The sequence below is a fragment of the Mustela lutreola genome, chromosome 7 (genome assembly GCF_030435805.1).
Source record: "Mustela lutreola isolate mMusLut2 chromosome 7, mMusLut2.pri, whole genome shotgun sequence".
In the NCBI taxonomy this organism is placed as follows: domain Eukaryota; kingdom Metazoa; phylum Chordata; class Mammalia; order Carnivora; family Mustelidae; genus Mustela; species Mustela lutreola.
The window spans coordinates 144,537,567-144,552,252 of NC_081296.1; the positions used below are offsets into that span (position 1 = coordinate 144,537,567).

A 14,686-nucleotide genomic window follows, 5' to 3' on the forward strand; every position below is an offset into this window, starting at 1 on the left:
CAACCTGCTCACGCAGTCCTCCCCACGCAGCGTAGGGGAAGACTTTCCCGCGGCCTCCCGACCCCAGCCCACATGCAGACCCCTACAGGATGAGCACACTTGCTTCGCTTACCGCATAATCTAATGTTTTTCTAATCTCTGTGTGCTGTGAATGAGACGCTTCTGCCCTCAAGGCCCATTCCCCCCCTCCCCCAAGCTGCCTGCTGTCCTGGAATAGTGGGGCCCCTGGTACTGGTTGTGGGTAGATTACAAGGTCTGAGGTCTCATTTGTTAGGTCTCGGTTACACACGCACCTGGGTAAGTGTGTGCTGAGGAGGAGGGAGCTGGCTGCCACCGAGGCACCGTGGCACCCTTCTCCTAGAATCCCCATGGGCCTAGAATCCGCCCTGGCTGTCACCAACCATAAAAATGTGGTTGGGGTTTCAGAGGTGTTGCTTCCATTTCGCTGGAACACATCAGACTTCAACCACTGCACCTGGGCTCAGCTGCAAAGTGGTTTTCCTAGAAAAGTGCTGCCTTTGGCCTCAGTTTCTGAAGATCCAGGCTTCTGCTTGGATGGGATTGTAGGGTTTTCCCACATGAGTTGCGACCTCTCAATGGCGTTGATGATGACGATGATGGAGGAAGTATCCTATCACTGGGCCAGCAATACCCACGCAGGTCCTGCTGGTTCCCAAAGCTCCCAAGGGAGGGGGTCTGCACGGTGGAGATCCACAGCTGGGGTATGGGGTGTTCTTGGGCAGGTAGGATGCTGCTTGTCCTCTGGAGGGCGTGTCTTCTCCCTCTTCTTCCCCACATGCATACCAGAAAGGAAAAGAAGACACCAGGGTGGGGAAAGGGCATGAGTTTGGTCCTGCCGCTGTGGCCACAGGTGGCCCCTATTCTGTCACAGGAATAGGAGGTCATCTGAGAAGTGGATAGGCGAGACTCCCTGAACCCAGCTGTTGAAGAGGGAGCAGTGGTGAGGTATGAAAGCCTGGGAACCAGGAAGCCTAGGTTCTGGGCCCAGCTCAGCCCGGAAGCACCCGGTGGACTTGGGCAAGTAACTTTGTAGAAGCTGTGATCCCTGCCCAGTATGACAGGTTTCATGTGTCATAGCATCATGTCCTGGGCACTGGGGTGTATTTTGGTGAGGTCCGAGCAAATCCATGTTCACATTCACGGAGCATCTTAGATGCTGGTACTTAGCTAGGAGTTCTGGGGACAAGCACTCCAGCTTATTTATGTTTTCTTTTGTTATTTACATCCAATTAAGCAACATACAGTGCATTATTAGTGTCAGAGGTGAGGGCAGGGACTCATCGGTGCCCAGGGCTCCTTCCGTCACGTGCCCTCCTTAATGCCCGTGCCCCGGTTACCCCAACCATCCCTTTCCCTCCATTTCAGCAGCTCTGTTTGTTTCCTGTGATTTAGAGTCTCTTACAGTTTACCTCCCTCTCTTATCTCGTCTCGTTTTATTTTTCCCTCCCTTCCTCCATGCCCGTTTTGTTTCTTAAGTTCCACATATGAATGAAATCGTATGATAATCGTCTTTCTCTGATCGAGTTATCTCGCTTAGCGTAACACCCTCTAGTTCCATCCACATTGTAAATGGCAAGATTTCATTTCCCGGTGGCTGAGTAATAGTCCATTGTGTATACCCACCACTTCTTCTTTATCCACTCCTCTGTCAATGTCAGTGGACGTCTGGGCTCTTCCCATAGTTTGGCCATTGTGCTCACTGTGGCTGCAAACACTGGGGTGCACATGCCCCTTCGGATTCCTGCATTTGTGTCTTTGGCCTGAATACCCAGTTATGCAATGGCTGGGTCCTAGTGTAGCTCTAATCTCAACGTTTTGAGGACCCTCCATACTGTTTTCTAGAGTGGCCGCACCAGCTCACATTCCCACGCACAGTGTAGGGACGTTCCCCTTTCTCGCATCCTGGCCGACACCTGTCCTTTCCTGACTTGCTGACGTCAGCCATTCTGACCTGCGTGAGGTGTTTTCTCATTACGGTTTTGATTTGTGTGTCCCTGACAAGCTCTCCGGTTACTGAAGATGTGAAGTAACTAAAGGAGCATCCGACGTACTACAGACAGTTGAAAAGGCCCAAATGTGAACCCCAGGCTGCAAGGCCCCAAACGCAGAAACAGGAAGGCACCCTAAGGCACGTTATAGGGTCCCCAGGGCAAGCTGGGGGACGCGGGAGTTGGGGTGGGGAGGCATCGCCAGGGGCCGGGGAGGGAAGGTGGTGGTGGTGTGATCAGGACAAGGCAGCTGCCCCAACCTCCTGTTTTCAGAAAGTAGGAGGAGCTCAGAGCACGGAGCTGAGGGACCTGCGCTTCCATGACGAAGAGACAGTCGTCGCTGGAGCAGAATGTCTAGGAAGGAGGGAGGGAAACCAAGGAAGCAGGAGGCTCCTCCTTCACTCGCGTCCTCCGGTCCCCATGTATGCCACGTGGGTGGGAGGGTGTCACACACACCCACGCGTCCACAACCACAGTCGCCGCGCTCCCGCCCGGGCCGGACCCGTCTCCACGCGCCTGTAGGCGCCGGGCCTCAACCGGCCACGCCGCCACCTGCTGCTGCGTCCCCAGTGAGGGAGGAGCATCTCTGCGCATCCCCTACCCGCTCCCGCAGCCTCCCCATCCTCCCCGGCGGGGCTGAGGCCAAATCTTTCCCCGGAGCCCCCTCCTCTGCGCTGAGGGGGAGGCGGAGGGAGGAGCTCCGGCCCCAGCCGCCCGCCCTCCCCCTCCCTCCCTCCCTCCCGCCGCTCCCCCTCCCCTCCCTTCCCCTCGGTTGCCGCAGCCCGGTTAGTCGCGCGCGTCAGCGTGGGCTCCCCGGAGCGAGTCGCTAGGTAACGGGACTGGCTCCGCAGACCCGCGGCCCAGGGAAGCCCGCGCGCGCTGTCAGCAGCTGCGCGCGGGGCGCGGGCGGGGGCGCACGGACCCTCCCCTGGCGGGGCTGCAGACCCCGACCCGCACGCGGCCCCCTCCCAGGATGCCTTAACCCGTTCGGATCGCCACCGCCCAGGTGCCCCTCCCTCGCAGAGACCCCGACCCCGCCGGCCCTCTCCTCTTCCCCCCGAGCCGGTGCACACCGCTCTGCGCGCAGCCCGGTGGGCGCCCCACCTCCGTGGTCGCCGTCGCCGCCGGTAAACTGGGTTCGCGGGGCGGGGGCCGGCACTGGGGCAGGGAGTGGGGGACTCGCGCGGAGCCCAGCACCTCCCGCGGCCTCCGACCGGCCATGTGCTAAAGTTTCTGGGGCTCGGCGCCCCGCCTGGCGCGCAGCGCGGGGCTCAGCGGCGCGGTAGGTGGGGCGGCGCGGTCCTGCCGGGCGCCCGCGGGGTGCAGCTCTGCGCGCTCTCACGCTCTCTTTCTCTCTTTCCCTCCGCGCTGCCTCCCCGAGGTCCTCCTGCCGAGCCCCTGCGCGGGGCATGAGGATCCCCGGGGCGCCGCCCGGAGACGACCCGGCTGCGCGCACACCTCGCCAGCGGCGGACGGGGACATGAGCGGCGCGCACGGGGTCCGTCGCCCGGCGGCCAGCCCCAGCCGGCGGCGGCCAGCGGGTCGGCGCTGCCCGGGAGAATGAGGCAGGAGCCCGCGGCAGCCTCCTCCTTCACCACCTTCTCCTCCTCCTCTTCGCCTTCCTTCGGCTCCGGCGCCCGGGCCCCGGCCGGGCTGTGGCTCTGCTGCGTGCCCCGCGCGCCCCCCGCCCGCCTCCGGATGCGCTGCTCGGTAAGCCAGGCCCTCCGCCTCGGGAACAAAGCCCCTTCGCCTGGCCAGGAGGCCGCCTCCGAGCCCCTTGCTCGGCCCCCACCGAGAGCCTGGAAGCCTGCGGGGCTCCCGATTGAACCCTTCCATTTCCTGTATCCCCAAACCCTGCCTGGGAGGCTAAAGCTCCCGGGCGCCTTCGAGACCCGGAGCTTTCCTCTGCCACTGCCATCGGGGAGGCAGATGCAGGCTTGACACACAGGCGGGAGACCTGTTTGGTCCAGATAAGGATATATGTATGCATCTTGGCTCAGACTGGTCTGTGTGTGTGTGTGGGGGGGGGGGGGGGACTCATTTGTGCAGGGAGACGACTCCCATATAGTGACTACGTAATGGGCGTCCAAGCTGTGCCGGGTAGCGTGCCTGAGAAACACCCAGGGAAGTAGGTCCCCCTTCTTCCATGGCTCAGATTTGGAAACTGAGGCCCAGAGAGGTTGGATGACTTAATCAAGGTCACAAGGCCAGAGTGCGAGAGACCAGGTTTGGAAACCAGGGTCTTCTTTCCGCCAAGCTGACCCCCTTGTAACAAACACGCTTGTCCCAATTCTACAAACTGCCTCCTTCTGGAATCATTGCGTACAGTGTGTGCAAGCACCTGTGCCGGGGAGGATCTGCTGGGGGAAACAAATTGCCTATAGCTTGTATTCTTCTTGTCCTTCCTCTCCACCATGGCTGCTAAGCCCTCTTGTGAACTGTAAGCACAAGATTACTTCTTAGTTAAGGGGAGAGGTGAACATGGTCCCCTGGGTGCTCCCTTTCCTGCCATCCTGTTTCTCTCAGGCCTCCTCAGGGATGCAAAGGGCAGAGTTGGGGTCCTCTTCCCAACCCCTCCCAGGCTCTGTCTGCTGGCATGTGCTCAGCCCCGGAATCCATGTCCTAAACCTTTCCATGGGGTGAGGGCTAATCCAGGCCACCTTCCTCTGGTTGTGTAAGTCTTAGAGACGGTTACTTCGCAAGCACAGGGGGGCTGATCCCAGAGGGGCCCCATTTAGGAACTGACCCTGTCGGAAACATCATCTTGGCTCACACTTGCCCAGCGGTCCCTGTCAGCCCAACTGCACACTTGCTAGCCCAGAAAAAAGGGGGAGGGGCTTGATGTAGACATGGGGCCTTCTGCTGGTGCCCATTTCTCCAGCTTGCAGCATTTCAAGCAACCTGGTCTGAGTGGCTCGTTTACTGATCAAGTGTCCAAATGTTGGGTTTGGCAGTTGTCTCCCCGACATGTATAGTGTTCGTATTGGTGCAGGGAGAGCCCTTAGCAGGAAGGGTCTCAGTTTCCTGACTCCCAGAGCTGGACTGGATGACCTCTTGGTTCCTTTCCAACTAAATGATCCTGGGATCAGGAGGAGAGTGGGTTGCTGGCCTGAGCCGGGGTGCGTGAGTTCATCAGACACATGCATTCGGACTAACAGCTCTGCCCTGAATATGCTCTTGATTTCCAAGAAGAAGACATGGTTGAAGGGGGGACTGCAAGATTTAGCTTCTACCCCAAGGAGGGCAAGGCTGAGCAGTGCCCTGGTGGATGGATTATTTATTGGTCTAAAGCATGGTGGCTGTAAAGTGTCCCAAGGTGCCAGATTAGGGTTATGGGGTTAGGCTTTTCATTGGGAGAAATGACATTGGCCCCTAGGAACTGATCAAATACAGTGCATCAATTAGAGGTCCAGCTGGCTTGAAATCGGCAAGCTGGTGAGCCTGCCTGTCCTTTCTGGAAAGAATCCATCATAGTTGAATAGATAAAGACTGCTCAGCTTAAACAATTAACCATGTAAATAAAGTGGTTTTTAGAAATCCCACCCCCATCATGTTTGCTGGTTATATTAGCGACAGGTGCAACCCACCCAAGTCGGGACCCAGAGGGACTGTGACAAAAAGTTGGCCATAGGAATGTTTAGACCCTGACTTGTTCTTTGCCTGTTGCAGCTAAATCCATCAACTTGACCTATGGGCCCTTAATGGGGTTGTCATAGGTCTTTTAAGATGTGGATTAATGAAGCTTTTAAAGTGTTACTGAATCCCAAGTGAAATGGGCATATCTCACCTTTTTCCCAGAAACTAAGCTCCCCGTGGGTTTCATGACTGCTTGAAATTCACAAAACCAGAGCAAAGCTTTCATTTTGACAAGGTAGGAGAGTCTGGAAACAGCAAGTGATGCATCTCATGCGGGCATATTAATCTAATCTCCCCGCATCGTGGATGCCATGCTTCAGCTTGTCATGGCTAACCTGCCCAGTTTGGTATAAAAACGAATGCAGAGAAACAATCTTTGTTGAATTACTTTTTGAAAATGGTAATGTAATTATGAAAAGACACTTTTTATGTCATAGATCATACGACTGATATCCAAAGCTAGATCACACAGTAAAACATTACTTCCGTGCCTGATAATCTAGTTTTTAATTAGTCAGTTCTTTCCCTTTCTTTTGCCCCCCCCCCACCCCGAGCATGAGAATGTGTAATCAAGAATAAATCCTCCCTTTTCAGTTTTGGGTTTGTCTTAAACCCACCTTTTTTTGGAAGATCTCTAAGGCTGGGTTCATGGGTACGGTACATACAGTGGCCTCGTGTACAAATACATTTGGGGTGCCTTTGATTTCTTTTGGGAGGACAGGATGGGCTCGTATCACAAAGGCATAAGAACAATGAGGTGTTACCCTGTTGGCATTCTATCTGTGAATCGGGAGCCTAGACATGAATCCTTGCTTAGAGCTGAGATGCCCGGCATCCCGGGAACCTAGGGGGTGCCGGGAGTTTGTGTAACATTAAGGATGTGCGAAGGTACTTAAGGGATGTGTCAATGAAAGGAACATCCCCAGAGGTAAGGAAGTGTGGGATTTGTCCCTGACTCTGTTGTTCCTTGGCTCTGGGACTGTGGACAAGTTATTCCTGTTCTCTAGGCGTCCGTGGGTGTACCTGCGGCGAGTGTGGCTGTGTTCCTGTGTCTGTGTGCGTGCCTGCACTTGTCTGTGTGTGTGTGTGTGTGTGTGTGTGTGTGTGTGTTAGAAAAGGTGATCTCTCCAAATCTAAGTGTCAGGAGTCCTCGGCTGAGGATACAGCTGGTTATTAATAGCTCGAGGATGCTCCGTATTGTAAGGTTACATAACATTTCCAATTAGACATCTGTATAAACAGTAAGGCGAACCAGTCATTATAAAACATTCCCTTTAGTACCCTAAACGGAGACTCTCCCCTGAACATGTGATGATGGGGCTTTCATTCTAAAGGCGATTATGCCGGCATCCCCGCCCAGTGGAGTCTTGGCACGCATCGGAGAGGGCTAGAATGAGCCGTGACCCTCTCTAGGGTCCGTGTGGCCGGAGCCGCAGGAGCCTGTATGTAATTTGGGTCATTGGGGTAAGAAGAGCATGACGTTCTGTGTGTGTAACTTGAAGTCCTGGGGAAGCTGAGGCTCTGCCTCTGTCTCAGGCTGTTCCTGGAAGGTAAGGAGGGGAAGTATGTAATTACTGTTTGCCGTTTGTTTTGCAAATGGGAAGTACTTTAATTAGAGCCTAGAACTCAGCCGAAGCTGAAAGCTGGTGAGAAGTTTGGAGGTTTGGCAGTGGTGTTTTTGCCGGGTTCTCTGCACGGGCTTCCCTGTAACACTTGAAGCAGGCTGCTGTCCGAGGTCAGGCTCCCTAGCAGAGCTGCAGTCCCCGGCAGATACCGAGGGGACAGCGGCGGCTAAGGGAACCGGAAGTCCTCAAACACACTTTGTCTTGTCTGCAGAGGAGACGTCGCCAACCGGCCATTCTAGATGAGGAGCCTGGGGCTCGAGAGAGTGTCCCCTGGAGCGTGGCGCTGGAACCCGCGTAGTTAGTGAATTGGCAGAACCACAGAGGATTCAGAATTAAGTCACCCGCGCCACACCTCACTGCCACCATCCCTGCAATGTGCCTGGCAACCAAATCGTGTCCTTTCATCCCAAATTTCTCAACAGCACCGCGGCACCGAGAGAACAGGCAGGGGATTCTATGCGGGTGACCTGTGGGGCTGATCTGACTATCCTGAGAATTTTGAATTCGTTGGGGGTTTTTGTAAGGATATTGGATTTCTTTTAACTCTTGCGTCAGGTGTATTAGATTCTGGTCGTGTTCAGAAATAAGTCAAAGTTTCCCCCAAAAGGGTTAGTGTTGGTAGTTCTTCCGGGGAGGCTAAAAATAACTTCTCCAGGTCCCGTGTCACCCTGGGGATGTGAGCCCACCCTGGCACATAGGGCGTTTCGGGAGGCGTTGTCAGCCTACACCTCCGAGAAGGACCTCACAATCGAAGTTATGTAACAGAAGCTTCCCAAAGGAGCATGACCGCACCTCCAAGATGCTACACGGGTTAATCCTCCCTAAACAACGAGCTGGGAGGAAAAGAGGAGGGACAAAAACCAGAATCTCAAGGTTTAGCTGCAGCTTTTAAGGGTCCAGGACTGGCGCACCTGGGTGGCTCAGTCGGTGAAGCGTCCGCCTTCCGCTCAGGCCGTATCTCCGGGTCCTGGGATCCAGCCCCGAGTCAGACTCCCTGCTCAGTGGGGAGTCCGCTTCTCCCTCTCTCTGTCTGTCTCTCCCCCACCCTGGCTCATTCTCTCTCTCTCTCTCTCAAATAAATACATAAAATCTTAAAAAAAAAAATGAATTTCCAGGACTTGGAGGAAATGCAGGTTTTGAAGAACGTTTCAAGCTACCGCCTAGAGATGCCATCACCATGGGCTTTCTAGGGGCCATCGGAGTCCGCGTGCCTTCACTGAGCTCCGGCTGATCTTTGCCGATTGGCCTGCAGATCTGGACAAGTGGCATCCAAACGTAGGACAGGAGATTCCAGACACACAGTTTACAACCAGTAAGGGAGTCCCTGAAGTCACCTCTCCCTCCATTCTTTTTTTTTTTTTTTTTTTGTAAGGATTTTATTTATTTATTTGACAGACAGAGATCATAAGCAGGCAGAGAGACAGGCAGAGAGAGAGGAGGAAGCAGGCCCCCTGCTAAGCAGAGAGCCGATGCGTGGCTCGATCCCAGGACCCTGGGATCATGACTTGAGCCGAAGGCAGAGGCTTAACCCTCTGAGCCACCCAGGCACCCCTGTCCCTCCATTCTTGTAACGACACTCAGGCTGGTTCTCCTTGCCGGCGGCTTAAAATCCTGTGGGCTGCAATGCTGGCCTGGCCGTGTCCTGAGAGCGAAGTCTTAACAAACCAGACCCTCCCTCTACCTCGCCTAGATTCCTAAACTGCTTATCTGCCAGAGGTTTAAGTTCTGTGATAGGTGATTAACGAGAAAAAGCGGACAGAAGGCATTGGAAAACTCAACTGTGATTCATCTGCCATCAGCGAGATACTAAAACATCTTCCTGGCCGGCCCAATTTTTTGATTCGGCGAATTAGAAAGAACATTGCACGGCTCCCGTGAGACCCATTGAGTCTGCACCTTTGGCCCCCGAACCTTGAGAGAACAGATGCCCAGGCTTTGCAGCTCTGGGCCAGATTTCTAGTACATATGGCTATTAAGTGGCAGGAAATGCAAAAGTGGCCGTACAGACGTATCGGGCATAAGGCAAGAGGGCACCGATGTTTGTGATCTGTGGTTATGATGAACGGTATTTAGGACACGGTCGTAGAAATGATTTAATGTCTGCTTACAGCCCCAAGAGTCCTGGCATACATTCACTAAAGGATTTTAGAAGTTTTCGTGCCGTCTGTGTGCGTGGCTTACGATGAGCGAGGACAAGAGGAGTGCTGTACGCGGGGTTCAACCGCCCCCTTCACAGGCTCTCCTGGTGGGCAGAGGGTGGTGCGTCTCCGAATTTGCAAGGCTCTGTGCTTGGGAGGCTCAGTGTAGCCCTCGTTGGTTCCTGTTCTTAATAATCTGTGATGAGCCGACCTTTACCCCACTCAGCATCCTAAAGCAGACTGGCAAATAGGGAATATCCGCGACCTTGGTCACCCCGGTGTCTCAGCCTCTACCTACTCACGTCGTCCCAGATCCTGGACGACTTGCTGCTCTGTTCCAGCACGGGTAAACCGTCCCAGTTCCTAGTGGCCTTGACGTGACCCCCGAAGGATCCCCGATTCCTTTTAATTCAGGAAGCGGATGATAACGGCAGTCAGCATCGGCGTCACGATCAATATTGACCAGTCTTCTATTTTTTAATACAATGCATGTGGCCTGAGAACACAGTGCCCGGCTGAAGATGATGTATGACTGCGGACAGCTAACTTGCTGAGAGGGCTTTATCGAGTACTTTGAGAAGAGTAAGCCTGGCCGTTGCGATGTGAAGTCTAACGGGAGAAATGGAAGTCTGCACCCCATATCCGCCCCCAGAAAGTAGGTGGGGAACAGTACACCCAGCTTCTAGAAGGGAATGTCGAGACCGTCCTCGGTCCGTTTGGCTGACAGTATTGACGTTGCCTCGGTCAGTCCCTAAATTCCCTCTCGATGAGGCAGTGTCCCTGCTTGTCCACAGGCCTGCCCCAGGACATGGCTGTGGACTGGGATCGTAGCTCCGTCCATGGGTGCAGGCTGGGTGCCATCTCCTCCTGGCATCGGGTGTGCCTGCCCCCGGTCCTGCCTGAGCCCTGGGAGCCACCCCCTCACTCTGCCGTCCCGTGGGTGCTGTCCGAGGTCCATCACAAGCATGCTGAGCCCCAGCTCTCAGTGCGGCTGGGCTGGGGGCTGTGCTGGGAGACAGTGGGCAGCAGCAGAGTGTCTATGACCTGCTTCTGCTCCCTGAGGCCTGGGATGGGGCCCCCCACCCCCACCCTTCAGAAGTCCATTCAAAATCTGGGAGACGTCGCTGGTGCAGCGGAGCAAAGTGCCCAGCGGGGAGAGCCTCGGGGGGGAGTTAGGCACCTGTCCCTCAGGCCTGCATTCTCTCTGTCTCACCTGGGTTTGGGGCAAGCCTCTGCCACACTCTGTCCTCGCCCCAAGCTTCCTGGGCCGTCAGGTGGAAGGTTTATCTCCAGTGTGATCCAGGGGACCACTTCCATGAACGTGCCTGGGAGCTTACTAAAATACAGATGCCCTGAGCCCCTTTGCAGACCTGTTGTATTGGAACCAGGTATATTTTTAACACCTGCCCTGTAATTCCTCTCTCAGGCATGACGACATTCCAGACCCAGGGGTTCTCACAGCTGGTTGATCACTAGTGGCCCTTCCTGCTGCAGAATCCTCAGAATAACACCCCCACCTGGTTGGCCACTCTCATCAGCTCCACCCAGGCCCCCCTCCTCTCTCCCAGCCGCTCTCCGGGCTTCTCTCCTGCCCTCTACAGTTTGCTTTCCAGCGGGTCTCACCACCCTCCTCTGTTCAGAGCTCTCGGGGGGCTTGCTGTCTCCCCAAGAGCAGTGGCCAGCGGCTTTGGGAAGGCGCCAGGCCCTGCACGCTCTGGTCCTGGGTCTCTCTCCTGCCTCCCGCCCCTCGCTTCTGCCCTTCGAGCCACACTGCGTTCTGTGCCATTCCTGAAACTGCGCAGCCCCCCAGCGCTCCCTCTGGCCTGTGGGGGCCGAGGACTGACGAGGCTGGGTGCTCCGAGGGCGGTGAACGGTGCTTTCTGAAACCCCATTCCAGGGGACACGCTTAAGTGGGCTGGGGCAGAGCTCAGTTTCCAGGCCCTCCACCAGATACATGTTGTTTCAGGTGAAGCCCTTTAACCGGGCACCGTAGTTTAGGGTGACTCATCCCTGGACAGGGTTATCAAAGTGGATCTAGAAATCTCTTCCAGAAGAACTTTCTAGAATTAGGCAAGATCTCTCCTGACCTTGGGCTGCACAATTTCTTCAGCTGCCATTAATCCTAGTGGTCCTGCTGTCCTCCCTGCTCTGCCTCCACAAATGCTCCCAGACCCCAGCTATGTCCAGGCAGTGTTCTGGGCCCCAGGATGTTCTGGAGGAACAATGGTTCTAGAGGAGCAGAGTCTGTCTGGGTTCCTGTCTGACTCTTGCTCTGGCTTTCCTACAGATGGGACAGTGAGGCCCAGACATTATTCCTCGGGCCCTTATTTTCTGCCACCAGGAAAGAGAAGCTCTGGCCTTTTTACCAGGAGCGGCCCTCCTGGGTTTAAGCACAGCAAATCTCACTCATAAATAGTGATGGCATGGTGGAGTAGGAGGGAGAGAGGGACCACCTTGTACATTTGCCTCCACAGCCAGCTGAGTGAGTAATGGGGTGCAGTTATGTAAGATACAAGGAGTCTCGCAGGTGGGATAAGTGGTTAATACAGGGCCCTGGTCCAGGTCCCCGTGAAGCCAGCCTGCCCAGCTGTATATCAACACGGAAAAGGCTGAGAACATTCAGACTCTTCCCGGCCCTGCTCACTGCAGATGCTTCTCCTCGAATCTTATAGGAGGAGGAATTTTCACTGTCACCTTTGGTGTTCTTGTCGATCCCTGTCACCGTAACATTAACCAAACCTCTGCTGATAGTAGACAAGGTGTCCCTTGTCTTCAACAGACTCCCAAGACCCTTGGGAAACGTGTTACGTCACGCCCGTAGCTCACTGCAGTGGTTGCTGTGAGCGAGCAGGCAGAGGTGGGGAAGGTGGGTTTGGATGCGGGACGCGGGGCCATCTGACGTCAGCCTTGAGAGATGGGAAGCAACTTGTCAAGCAGAGATGAGGGAGGCAGGGCATCCCAGGGCATCCCAGTATGAGCAGCCGTGCAGAGGCTGGACCGCTTGGGATGGGTGAACGGGGCGGGGGGGCTGGCTGTAGGGTCAGGCCAAAGAAGCAGGTGCTTCCATCCTGGCCTGTTCCCTTGTGCTCCACTTGCTTGCAGTTCCCGAGTGGTCTTCCGGGCGCTGCTGCCCAGACCTCAGCTCCACCGACCCTGCGGGGGCTCGGAGGGAAAGGGAGGGAGCTGCTGGCTCAGGCACTTGCTGCCCAGACATGGTGGACTCCGGCCAACAGGAAATGGAGCGGGCAGTGTCCCAGCCTGATTCACCGAGCCGTGGGTCTCCCTGCGCCTCTGCAAGCACGTTCAGGCTGCTCCTGGCCTCAAATAATGCTCTCAGACCTACATCCACAGATGAGAGAATCCAGGGCACGCATCCGCCGGCCACCTTCCCCAAGCGTCCCCCCAGCAGGGGGCCTAATGGGTGGGAGATGGGGTCAGTTTCAGGAGCCGAAGCCTGGACTGCTCTTTGTCCTTCTGCTTTGAGATCACCGCGCTTGGCCGGGCGCTGACCTCTGCAGAGTGGACAGGGTAGCTGGGACACAAGGAAGAAGGTTCTAGGGGTCACTGGTGCTTTTCCCACCTCTGTCTTCCACCTCCACCTTCTCATTGTGACAGGGCAGAGGAAGAGAAGGAAGAAAAGCATGGTCCACAGGCCAGTGCATAAATTCGTAACTGTTTCTGGGTAGTTGGGACCTGGCCAAGAGCCTTTCCTCGTTCTAGGCTGACTGCCAGATCATGCCAAGGGCAAAGCATCCCGGGCAGGGAGAGGAGCTGCCGTGGGCTGGAGAGCTCACTGCCCCAGAATGTGGGCCCAGCAAGGGAATGCACCTCCACCCTCACACTGGCCCCATTTATAGGTCAGCAAACCAAGGCCCAGAGAGGGGAGGCCACTGGTCCGAGGTTGCACAGTGGGCTTGTCGCCGAGCAGGGCATCAAATCATTCCGGAGTCAGTGATCTTTGAGGCTGGCCAATGCCCAGTGTTGGCGGGCGTCCACGTGGCGGTGGACAATTTGTACTCATACCGCCTTGCTGCCAACCAGGCACGGAGGACATGGCTTCCTCCTCGTTCCTCTGCCTGTCCTCTTGGAAGCCAGCGCCGGAGCCAGGGTCCTGGGCAACCAGCATTGGAGGGGGCTGGGCACGCTGCCTACGTCTCCGGCCCTTTTTTCACTCCTTTGGTTTCTGGAAGCTTGTGTGGATGTTTAATGCAAGAAAAGGGGGATAAGGGAGCAAATTAGAATGCTTCAGGGTCTGGGCAGAGAAAGAAATGAGGCTGAGATCTCTGGAGCTCTGGGTATCATGAAAAGCCCCATCAAATGTCCCAGGAAAGCCTTTCGTATTGGTTCTCCAAGCCCCGTGGACGGCCATGGCATCGCACAAACCACCCTTTGGCCTCCGCCTCCATGTGTCTTGTTTCCTCACAGCTGTATGTTCCCTGGGTCCCCAGCACCGGGGACAGAGCTGGCTCAGTGCAGGCTGCTCGCGGCGTCTCAGTGGCCACGCGAGGGGTGCCATGTGTGAAGGGATTTGTCCGTTACCAACCCTGGCTCTCCTGGCTGCTTCTCGCCTTTGTCAAGTGGGTTCCCCCAGATGCGAGGGTGAAGCTGACAACAGTCTTGCTGGCTGCCCCCAACACAGTAAAACCTTCCAGGCTTTAGTAGATAGATCTAGAAATACAGTTCCTGCCCCTAAACTGTGTCTGTCACCTGTCACTTCCCCAGGTTATTATCCCCAAACTCGGGAGGTACTTGCATTAGGTGAGTAATCTCGGGATTACTGCAGTACACACGTTACTGCAGCTGGGATCAAAAGAAATCTGCCTGCCGGCCCATTTCATAGACATCCCCACCTTACTGACTCTTGATGAAAGCGGGGAGCGGAGCTGTGACAGGTGGCAGGCTGCTGCTGATGAAGACACTTGGAGCGCCTGACCTCAGTCCCTCTTGTTTTTCTGGTCAAGGTCCGAGCGCCTGGAGTGACCTTTCTTCGGGGACATTGTGATGATGGTCATGGCCGCTGCCAGGGGCATGCACTTTTATTTGAAGCTGTTCTCAGGGTCAGACTGTGGGCGATCTCACTCACCATGTGATTCTTGGATGATTTGCAATCATCATTTTGCGTTGGTCTTTCGGAGTCCCGTTCTTTCTTATGGACGATGGCCAGGGTGATAACAGCGAGTGATAATCGCAGCTTTTATATACTGGGTGCTTCCTCTGGGTGGAGATTGTGCTAAATAAGGGCTTTCCGGGGACCCCTGCATTGGATCTGAGCAACAGC

At 55.6% G+C, this 14,686-nt stretch overlaps 1 protein-coding gene across 1 annotated transcript in view; it reads left to right on the forward strand.

Moving 5' to 3' along the window:
- The first annotated feature begins 2,365 nt into the window (after positions 1-2,365).
- The window catches only part of TUNAR (TCL1 upstream neural differentiation-associated RNA), a 45,908-nt gene continuing 33,587 nt past the window's right edge, over positions 2,366-14,686 (forward strand). Inside the window, exons 1-2 of the mRNA XM_059183034.1 lie at positions 2,366-3,136; positions 3,391-3,719. Coding sequence (XP_059039017.1) covers positions 3,570-3,719 — 150 coding nt within the window. The 5' untranslated portion in view covers positions 2,366-3,136; positions 3,391-3,569. The remainder of the gene's footprint in view (positions 3,137-3,390; positions 3,720-14,686) is intronic.